General features: G+C 43.4%; 1 protein-coding gene across 3 annotated transcripts in view; it reads left to right on the top strand.

Moving 5' to 3' along the window:
• The first annotated feature begins 911 nt into the window (after positions 1-911).
• The window catches only part of arid1ab (AT-rich interactive domain 1Ab), a 113,219-nt gene continuing 102,196 nt past the window's right edge, over positions 912-11,934 (top strand). For all 3 annotated transcript variants that reach the window (XM_080442823.1, XM_080442822.1, XM_080442821.1), the window contains exon 1: positions 912-2,312. In XM_080442823.1, the coding sequence (XP_080298949.1) occupies positions 1,065-2,312 (1,248 nt within the window). In that variant the 5' untranslated portion in view covers positions 912-1,064. The remainder of the gene's footprint in view (positions 2,313-11,934) is intronic.

The following is an 11,934-nucleotide window of genomic DNA, read 5'->3' as shown; positions in this document are numbered from 1 at the left end:
GACCACAAATTGCATGTATTCATTAATATCACGCTCTCAGTTGCTTACTTTCACGCTGCACAGGCTGCATTTAACAGATGATAAGGTACTTTTGTGCCTTGAATATACTTGAAAGGCAGAGAGTGACATGGTTTGTTTTTTGCATTGAAAACGATGAAAGGCAGACGATGTTGGGAATGAATGGGAAAACACGTTTTTTTTTAATGAAAACCGAACATCACTGCTACTGCTTAGATGTGATGTTAGATGTTTGTTGCATTGGAATTGCTTAGATTTTATTTTAAAGAAATCTTAAAATAAAAAAGACATCAAGTTTGTTCAAGACTAAATTAATGATTGGATCGGGGGCAAAACAAAAAAAACAAGCTTGCCCCAAGCTGGGATAATATGACTGTGTCATTTCTTGTTTTTCGACCATCCAACAACAAGGCCCAGGAGGAGCGTCCCATCTTTTGTTTACAACTCAGGTTACCTCTATAACTCGCTCACACATAGACACAAAAACAAACCCTTCAGCTCATTAGTGGTACTAGTAGTATAGGTGCATGCAGTGTGTGTGAGTCCGGTTCCAGTGAGCCGGGGCTGAGTCCGCTCCGTGTTTCAGCGCCGCCCCGTGCGTTCAGTAAAATGGCTGTGGAGCCTCGTGTCGCTTCGCTCGGCTCTCCAGCTCGCACTCTCCTTCTGTAACAGAAGCCTCAAACACACAGCGTCTTGCGTCGCTACGGTTCATTCCCCCCTTCACACAGTCTGGGTTTAACGGTTTAATATCGTTCCTTTTATACCCCCTCAAAAAAACTTTTAACTTTTTTTCCCAAAACGGACTATACGCTGAGCGGATGCCGGATTCGGTCCGGGACGAGGTTCGGTTCGGGGCCGGGGAGGGAGGGAGGGAGGAGGGGGAGGAATGAACCGGGACATCGGGTACGTTTTTCGTTCGAGGAATGATAATAATACTAGTATTTATGGTTCCATGCGATTCTAAGGGTTTGCTTGTGAGCACGGAGTCGCTGTGAGGAGAGAGAGGAGGGGAGAGAAAGAGAGAGAGTAGAGATATATATATTATCATGGCCGCTCAGGTCGCTAGCAGCGTCGCAACTCTCAACACCAGCCCGCCTTCCGAACTCAAAAAGCCGGACCGGGAGCAGCAGCAGCCCGGCGCGCAGGAGCAGGAGTCGGCGCCGGAGCACGACAACAAGGACCCGGCGGGATGCGACGGGTCGTCGCCGCCGGGCCAAGGAGGGAAGGAGCTGCAGGACGGGACCGATGCTGCCGCCGCTGCCGGGGGAGAGAGAGGAGGAGAGAGAGGAGGAGAGCCTGACATGAAGAACGGCAACGGGAATTTATCCAGCAGCGGCGGCCGGGTGAATAATAATAATAATAGCAGCAACCAGAACGATGCCGGCGGAGGAGGTGGTGGAGGAGGAGGGCCAGGGCCCGAGGGGGGGAACAACAACAACAACAACCATCCCGGGATGGGACACCACCACCACCAACACCACCAACAACACCACCAACACCAACAACAACACCCGGGCGCCTCCGCCTTCCCTCCACCGCCTTACGGCTACAACCAGCACTACAACAGCCGGGCCGCTTTTCATCAACATGGCGGCCAACAAAGCCCTGGCATGGCAGCTGCGTCGGGAGGCATGATGGAGCAGCCCGGCTACCCGCCGAACTCGCACCCGGAGCACGGCTACCCCAACCACTATAACAGCTACAGCCCCTTCCCCAACAGGACTGCGTATCAGGCCCAGCAGCAAGGAGGAGGAGGAGGCGGCGGCGGCGGAGGAGGAGGCTACGCCGGAGCCATGAGCTCGTCCTCCCCGCGGAGCGGCAGCCAGCAGCAGCCTCCTCCTGCTCCTCCGCAGGCCGGGGCTGTGGGTCAGCAACAGCCGCCGCAGCAGCAGCCGCCGCAGCAACCCGGTGGCAAGCAGCAGCCTCAACCCGGCGGCTCCGCCGGCTCCATGCCCGCCTCCTCCCCGTACAGCGGCACGCGGTACAACATGGGCAACAACCAGCCCACGGCCACGGCCACGCCGACCCTCAACCAGCTCCTGACCTCCCCCAGCTCCGCCAGGAGCTACCAGAACTACCCGCAGCAAGCGGACTACAATAGCAGCCCGGACCAAGGCCCCGGGAATAAGGGGCCGAGCCCGGCGGACATGGTGGTGGGAGGTGGGAGCCAGTATGGAGGAGGAGGCGGTGGTGGAGGCGGTGGAGGAGGTGGGGGCCACAACACTTGGCAACAAAGGAGCCACCATCCTCCTATGAGCCCGGGAAACACTGGACAGACAATAAGCAGAAGCCAGGTAAAACTTCCCCTCTCACTACAACAGTTGCCCACTTTCACCCAGTTAACCAGAACCTAACCCCAGTGTGATCGGAGTGATTATAATAGTGATCCAGTGTGATCCAGTGACAAGGCGATTCGTTTCATAAATACACGAATCGTCTTTCGTCACTTGGATCACGCTGGATCACTATTATATCACTCTATCGCACCAGCAAGCTGTGTGTGGAGGAAAAGAGCCACTGGTTTTAGAGAGTTGCTGCTCTATTGCAATGGGAAACACAGCCATTGTCTATGTAAGCTAGATCTCTAAAATGGCTGCCTTCTCTCTCTCTCTGTGTTTCTCTCAGTACCACCCCCCCTGCAATCATGTTTAGGTTGGGGGGGAAAAGACGTTTAAATGTTGTGTTCACGTCAACTTTGGTGTGTGGATCTTAGCTCACTTTGCTGCTCCGGGTTGAAACTAGAGCAGAGTTTTGTCCAGTTAGACATTGGGGGGATCGAGGCTAAAGGTGATCGAGGCTAAACTGCTTCTTCTTTTCAGCCTCCAGCCTGTGTGTGTGTGTGTGTGTGTGTGGCTGTCAGCTTTCTGTGGGAATCCGCTGTCTAAATAGCCTTCTGTGGGGGGGTTTGCTTTCCTTTCGGTACGAGCAAAAAGTTTTGTGATGAAAGCCCTGTCTGAGCTACCAAACAAGATGCAAGAAAGACGATAGCTGTTAAGAAAAATCGCATTTGCATATTCATAAGCCATCGTCACGATTTAGAAAAGGCTGTCATTTAAAGGCGAGTGTCGGATCTGAATGTGAGTAAAAAATGTTGCAGAGAGACCGTGAATCGCAACATTGCATCCGCTGGAACGTCTGTAATTGTATTAAAGTCTAATAACGATCGCGATGGATACGTTTTGTGTCGAAGGAGAGGCGATGTCTAGTGTCTTTGCACGACCATTTTCCCCTTCGGAGCTCCTTGTCTCCCATGTGCCGCTTGTAAACACGGCCAGTGATTTGAGTTGGCAAAAAGTGCAGATTGCTTTGCTTTGGGATTTGAATTATGGAGGTAAAAATCCTGCTGTCAGAGCCAGGAGACAGTTGGTCTTAGGTTGACATGCGAGTCGAGATCTGATTGGCTCCCCCTTCCCCTGCTCCTGGCCATTTATAATTGCATCTAATGTACCGCTGCAAAAAAAGGAAGAAAAAAAAACACCTAGCCCTTTGCTTTAACTCTTGTTCTTCCACCTTATCAGGAAAATTAAATCCATTCTGTCATTCATCCTTTTAACGCATGCATATGTGGCATTTATATAATCTGAAAAAATATGTTTAGTATGTGTTTTTGTTCCTGAATGAACACCTTTTTTTTTTCAACCGATCTAATCCTGTTTAAAGCAAGAACACAAAAGAGAGAAGACTGCACATTCTGTTTTGGAAATCACACACTCCATGTCGGTTGCATTTTATTGAACACATTTTGTCCTCTCCCTCCTACTGCAGTAATTTGCATGCTGACTCTTTTATTTATGAAAGCTTTTAGGTTTTGTTGTTAACCCTAACTCTTGCTCTGTGTGTCGAGGAGTTTTTCTGACAAATCGATCAAGGTGTTCTCCCCAAAAAGTTGTCGTCGCTGTCGCTCACACGCCCCGGTTGTCTACTCTCTTAAATCTGATCCCAGTACAGCAGATAGGAGTAGGTGTGGTCCTCTGGCACTTTCTAGAGCAGCCTTTCCCACTGTTTCTAGATCAGCGGTTAGGTTGTGCATAGAGAGAGAGAGAGAGAGAGAGAGAGAGAGAGAGAGACTGGCCTGGATAATCTTTGGCCCACGTGAGGGGAGTAGAAGTCGGACTGGCGGCGGTTGTGTTTACAAGCTGCCAAGGTGTCAGCCAAGTGTCACTGCCTCTTTTCACCGGGGTTACAATGGCCAAATTTACTTTCGCATGCAGAGTGTCGTAACCATGTCAACACCGCCGCTCGCTCGCTAACCTACATCCTCTTCTCCGGTGACATCAGCCCGGGCTTTTAACCGTGGACTGTTTTCACTCTGCAAACATGTGTGTCACATGTTGGTTTTTATCATAGGTAGGTTGCCCTCTTTTTCTTTTAAAACCCCCTCATTAGGCCTATACGTCATTTAAAGTGATACCAACGGCTCATTTTAGATGCTTAAAGGGGATGAGGGAAGGGTACCGTACCTGTATTTAGTGCTCTCCTCCACTAACAAGAGTGAGATGTTTTGTAGCATGCCGGTCATTTTTTAATCACTTTAAACCCTATGTTCTTCATTAACTCATTTAGACCTGAGGCCGATTCTAAAAACGCCATCTAAATCCTGACCTAAGTTTTCTGAAAAACTTCAAATATGTATTAAAACAAATGTATGTTGCTATATACTGTACATCGCAAACAAGAACCCCAAATAAAAAGGGGTTCCCATCCTGAAAGGCATTGTTACAAATAGGGGTTCCCGCCCAAAATGGGTTAAGCGGGGCCTCCCAGGGATCTGTACTTGGTCCCTTCCATTCTTCCCACTACACCAAACCTCTTTGCTGAAAATAGCCGATACACAAGCTCACAACGCGTTGCTGACGCGCTGTGAGCTTGTATATCGGCTATTTTCGGCGAATGTTCGCCTATTAAGACATGCCCAGAATAGGGAATAGGGTTCATGTGTTGGCGAAAATCCAAGGCTGTGTTGTGTTCAGCTTCAGCATGTCTTAATTAATGTTTTTTGTTGTTGTTTTTTATCATGCTGATTCATTGATGAGGAGTAACTGGTTATCATTCAGCATGAGTTTGGTTTAATTAAAGGATCGGTTTGCAATATATATTCTGGTTTACATTTACATGTAGCATAGCATCTTATACTACTAGTATAAGATGCTAATACATTTGTAATAACCGATAATATTGGCGTAGCTGAAGTTATGACATAATGGAATACGTTTTTATGTCTTCACAGCGGGATGGGTTGCTTATTTTTTATTAATTTGTTCAACCTTTATCCGCACTTGGGAAAAGACACTGTGAATTGAGAAAGAACTGTCTTTTTCAAGTCTGTTGAGCTTATAATTGAAACACAAAACAAGTAGTCCATGAGCCAGACAAGATTTCATTATCGAAAGAGTGGGCAAAACCAAACCTATATTAAATTGTTCATAGGGTCAATACGAGTAAATAAATACATGATAACCTTTCCACAGGAGCAGCTTTTTCATGGTTATCACACATTTTGTTATTTTCCCCATACATACATGACAGGTGAAAAAATGACAAAATTTAAAAAAGAGTTATCATAATGAAACTTCCTGAGTTGATTACTTGCATGAAGACAATGATTTATCGTATTACAAGTTTTCTGAAATTGTATATTTAAATATGCAAATTAGGCATTATGAAAATATGCCCGAATTTGTATAACTTTCCAGAATCAACATTGGAACATTGGACAAAGCCAGAGTCAACATTCTTATTTCATTTTGTTAAGATGTTGGAGTCAAAGGTTTTTAACGAGGGAATATTCAATATCTGGCTCAATTTTGGGGCTCTGGCTCATGGACTAAATGCCTAATTTGCATATTTAAATATACAATTTCAGAAAACTTGTAATACGATAAATCATTGTCTTCATGCAAGTAATCAACTCAGGAAGTTTCATTATGATAACTCTTTTTAAAATTGTCATTTTTTCACCTGTCATGTACGTATGGGGAAAATAACAAAATGTGTGATAACTATGAAAAAGCTGCTCCTGTGGAAAGGTTATCATATATTTATTTACTCGTATTGACCCTATGAACAATTTAATATAGGTATGGTTTTGCCCACTCTTTCGATAATCATTGCTCAATTTTGGGGCTCTGGCTCATGGACTAAAGCATAAAATGAGAGCATGCAAATAGAAGACTACAAAAAATAACCAGAAAAAAATAACCTTATGCCTTTGGGAGGTGTTCTCACCAGTTGCTTCTTGCCTGAGTGTCGCACGGCGAAAATAGCCAATCTACAAGCTCACAACGTGTCGTGGATGCGATGCGTTGTGCATACATTTGCCATTCGACTCTTTGGAGTCAGTGACAGTGAAAACACAATGTACCGTTCATACCGTCTTACTAAGACAAGTAAGACGCGCGAACGCAGCTCGAAAATATTGTGTATTTACGGACTTGTAATCTGTGTTATTTCACCGTGATGGGGAGAGAACAGTGTGTGTGTGTGTGTGTGTGTGTGTGTGTGTGTGTCTAAATTCCTGCACTCTGGCGCCCTCTGGCCCTCTACTAGGCAGTGCATGCACACAGAGATACGGAGACACACACACACAACCCAAGCACAGTTACATAGTAAGCTCCACTTGGTCGGAGGCGCCTCCTTCCGCGTTCGCAATAAGCAACATAACTGACTCAGTGGTGTGCTTTGACACAATGTGGTAAATGGCAGACTATCACTTGGCTTGCGAACTGTTTGGTTGAGTTGTCGGTGGATAGGAGACAGATATAGGATAACCGGAATATACAGTAGCTGGTTAGCATTAGCATGAGCTTCCTCAACCGTGTGGGGAATGAACACTCAGCAAAGTGTGGAACATTTTGCTTTGCAATTAGTCTACACTGCAAGACGCATGTGTACAATAATGTATTGCTGACGCTGTGCATAAACAATTACATGTATTAGGCTCCCCCTTATGGCCTGTTTAACCACTTAGAAGCCCTATATACTTTGTCGTACGATGGATAGTCAAAATAGTGTACATACGAGTTACAACGATTACAACGCGGGCTTTTGGATTTGCTATATTTTTGCTATTTACATATTTGTGTGTGACAGTTTTTGCCTCTGACATGGCCAGGCGGTAACTTAAAGTGGTGTAAATGTCTGAATTTTAGAATTCATACTGCCACGTTCTTCCCCAATATGAGGTTTTTGTGTGGCTTTTGACAGGAACTCATTTATTAAGCTGCAGCAGTGACTGCATCTTTGTTTATCTTTATATTAAAGGTAGGGTAAGTGACAGTTTCTTTTGTTAAAATAAGTTCTATATTGTGATAGTAATAATTGCTATAAAGTGTTTGTTAAGTAACAGGAGTCTCCCTGTCTCCAGCTCTTTAGTAAACGGTAAACATTTTCAGGTCGCAATGCCAATTTCATACAATCAGGAGAGAGAACTCACACAGGTTACATATTAAACAAGTGAAATTGGAAGTGATGACCCAAATAAATGAGCAGACCAAATTGCAACTGGAACACTATAAAATATAAGCGGATCATTGTGTACTCTCTCCTGATTGGCTGAAATTGGCAACCCACCTGAACATGTATTTTCAGTTTATTAAAGAGCTGGAGAGACCCCTGCTACCAACACTCTAGCAATGATTACTATCACACAATATAGACCTTTAACCTTTAACAAATAACTTGTTTTAACCAAAAAATATCACTTACCCTACCCTTTTTTAAGAGTATAATATGTGAACACAGTTTGTGTGCTTGTTGTGATAACTGTGTAAAGCAGGGGTCTTCAAGGGTTTTCAGGCCAAGGACCCCTTAGCTGAGAGAGAGATGAAGCAGGGACCCCCACTACATATTGTATGCAATTGTGTTGCAGATTAAACCTTTTGATTGAATAGATTCATGATAATGTGTATTTTCAGACATTTAACCACTTAAACCGTCAATACTTAGTAAACTTGACCTTTCACTCTGTACTTAGTCTGCTCTTTTCCCCCAATACAGTACACTATTCGTCTTTGCAGAAAATACCCGATCTACAAGCTCACAACGCCTCGCACTGTGGGGCGTTGTTGTGAGATTGTAGATCGGTTACTTTTTGGCTAAAGTTCTCTCAGAATATGGATGCTAGGGCTCAAGTGGTTAATGTAAAATAAGTCCCTATCACACAAAGATTTGGAGTCCCCTCCTGTAGTAACTCTGAGGACCCCCCCCCCCCGGCCCCTTGGGGTCCCGCACCCACTGTTGAAGACCACTGATGTAAAGCACGGGCAGTTTTCTCCTCCAGGAGGTGGAAATAACACGTTCTCCTCCTCCTAGCTCATCTGTGTTTGCAGGTGTCGTAGACTAGTCTAAATAACCTTCCATCTCATTCACTGTGTCCCTCAGGGACTGTTTGACTCCAAATAGACGCCTCAAGACGTACATTATTGTTTTCTTTCGTGTTTTTAATATATTTATCCTTCTCTGGTTGCGGCTAAATCAAAGCTCAAAGAAGCTGATTTTTAGTGCCGCTTCGGGGTCTCAATTCAAGAGTTATGAAAGTTGAGAGAGCTTAACCCATTCAATCCGGGAACGCATCTGTGTCAATTTTAAGATGTCTTTGGCTATTTTTGTATATCTGCTATTTTTGAAAATAAATAGTGGAAATGGGTCAAATCTTTGAATATATATATATATTTTTTCAAGTGAACATTTTTAACTCAAATCTTTGCTTCTGGGGGTCCCTGGAACAACATATTTTGAGATGGGGGTCCGCGGCCAAATACATATAATTTTGGGGGTCTTTGAGAACCACTGATATAGAAACATACACATGTTACACATGTTTGCTTTAAAAAAATATATATATTCAAAGATTTGCACATGTCAAGATTTTTCAAAAATAGCCAAAGAATTCTAAACATGGCACAGATGCGTTCCCGGTCTTAATGGGTTAACTGGAAACAAACAAAGGAAGAAAAAAATAAATAAAACAAATACTGACGAGGGCAATTGTCTTCCCACACTGACACATCCAGTGTGCAAATTAATCTTCCGTCGCTTTTCTTGAATTTCTGAGCGTTACTTATGTTGGAAGTTTACAATGAGACTATTTCAGTGACGAGCAGTGCCTTGACATAATCGGCAAAGCAATTTTTTCTTGGCCCCTGTGCTTAAAGAGTATTTATTTTCCTGTTTATTTAATTTTTTCTGTTGGCGCCAGAAACGCTGTTTACTGTTGTCATTTATTCCCCGCTAGGCGATGTATCACGCAATCCCTACTGCCAATACAAGTACCAATACGTCTATGTACTGTATATGACATTAAATTGACATCAGCCAGGCTAATATAGTGGGTAGACCACGTTTTGTCAGTCTGATTGCATCGGAATTAATCGTGTTTTTATTATCGCTGCAGTAATCATCATGCACTTTAGAGAGCAAAGACATCAACTTAAACCAACACTCCTTTTAGACGCTAGTTTGCCCCGAGCTTTCTTCATATGGATTGATTGGCCTTGCATGTGGTAATAATAAGCAGTTTCTTACTTAAAGGGCCCTTGGCTCGCTCTGAAAACTGGAAAAATGTCTGGGAGGACGTTGGTTGCATTAATTGGACATCGGCGGCGGGTGCCTCAGCCCCCGGTTGGTTCACGGCGGATCTGTTGTTTTGGCAGCAACTGTATTTTCTGAGAACGGAAAAGAGGCTAATTTCCGAAATCTCATTAGTGACACCGAATGAGAAGAGCCAGAATCAACTGCATTGGAAAAGTAGAAGGAATTTAAAGCGTGGGTTCTCACTTCATCCATTTGTATGTTGGCTCTTCAAAAATAGCAGATCTACAAGCTTGCAGCGCGTCACTGCTATTTTTGGAAATATTTGAAAAAAAATTTGGATAATTTGGGGGTCCTTGACATGGAAAAAGTTTGAGAATCACTGACGTAGAGAGAAACATGACTTGGTTAAGATTGTTGCAGGGGTACATCGATTTGACACTTTCAACCATGGTGTCCATGTTTGGGTCATGTCATTATAGGTGACAGTTGTCACATGTTGTCTTTTGTTTTTAACCACTTCAAACCTTTTACTTAGGTAGTTGACCCCAGGGGTCTGTATTCCTTTTCCCTTTGCCGAAAATTGCAGATCTATATGCTGTTTTCGACAGAATTCACCAAAGAATAGATACGCTATGACGCTATGTTTTTTGTTTGTTAAAACCATAACTATATTGTGATAATAATCATTGCTATAGAGTGTATGTTCAGTAACAGGGGTCTCTCCGTCTCTCCAGCTCTTAAATAAACAGAAAATAATACATTTTCAGGTGGGTTGCCAATTTCATCCAATCGGCAGAGAGTACCCATTCATCAGCTTCAATTTGATAGTGTTCCAATTTGGTCTGTTCATTTCTTTGCGTCTACACTTCCAATGTCACGTGTTTATCCTGCATCCTGTATGAGTTTTCTCTATTGATTGGATAAAAAGTAACATCCCGACATGAACATGGTTCCTTCTGTTTACTAAAGAGCTGGAGAGACAGGGAGACCCCTGTTACTGAACAAACACTCTATAGCAATGATTACTATCACAATATAAAGCTGTTTAACAAAACAATATCACTTACCCTAACTTTAAATGGCAGATCTTGATTGTAGATCAGCTATTCTCGCTATTGATCGTATGACAAAGCATATAGGGCTTAAGTTAAAAGTGGCGTAAGTGGAATTTGTTTGTTAAAATAAGTGTTAAATAGCTCTATATTCTGATAGTAACCATTGTTATAGAGTGTTTGTTCAGTAATAGTGAAATTGGAAGTGATGACACAAAGAAATGAGCAGACCAAATTGGAACTGGAACACTATAAAATTGAAGCTGATAAATGGTTACTACTCTGTCCTGATCGGCTGACATTTTGCCACCCACCTGAAAATGTATTTTTCTTGTTAAAGAACTGGAGAGAAGGGGTCTCCCCCCTGTTACTGAACAAACACTCTATAGCGATGATTACTATCACAATATAGAGCTTTAACCTTTTAACGAAAACCTTTTTGTTTTAACAAAAAAATATCACTTGCCCTACCTAACAGCCCACAACAATAAGTAATATGCATGGTACATGCAGACGGACAAGCTGTCACATTCAGTGAAAAGGTACACCCCCCCCCCCCCCCCCCAACCCAGCCAGTACCCCAAAAAAATACACTTTAAAAATAAGTATTCCATAGACGTTCTTGTTTCCAAGCCAAAAAAAATCCAAGTCATGATCACATCTAAAGCCTAAAATCTAAACCTTTTTCAAAAAACTTTAGGCCTCCATACCATTTTGGGGGTAAGTGTGACAGATGTCAGATGAGGCCACCACCACCACAGTGATACCCAGACACATGTGTGACTGATGTGGCAGCCAGCGGACCAAAGTCCAGCCCGGCTGCCACACATCCTCACTTTTTCACAGCCGTGCGTTTGGCCTAGTTTTTCTCTCTGCTATAGAAGTGAACTGTCTGTGACCAAGTACTGGTTTCTGGGGTGGCTCTAAACCTTGTATGTCCAAAACCGTTCCCTTTTTTTTATTATTAAAACAAACTTTTTCATATTGTTAAAAATAGCAGATCTACAAGAACTATCCCTTTAAGTTATTTTTCATATCTCCCCTGTGCAATGTTTGTTTACAAAGCCTCGAAGGCAAACAGACATGTAATTTGTATCCATATGTTCCGACGTTCACTGCCAAAAATGCTCCATCGCAATCATTTGTATGACAATTAATCGTAATTAAAAATACAATCTCATGACCGTGACAGCCCTACTTTTCTCTCTTCTTACCAACACAAACGTCCTCGCGCAGTAAAACCAACATCATCCACCTGATTTCTTCCCATCAGATCACAAAAGAAATATGTAATATATTTACAAATGGCTCCTTTAAACCCATTCAATCGGGG

The sequence above is a fragment of the Gymnoscopelus braueri genome (genome assembly GCF_963280865.1).
Source record: "Gymnoscopelus braueri genome assembly, chromosome: 11".
NCBI lineage: Eukaryota > Metazoa > Chordata > Actinopteri > Myctophiformes > Myctophidae > Gymnoscopelus > Gymnoscopelus braueri.
This window is presented reverse-complemented; position numbering and strand designations above follow the sequence as displayed.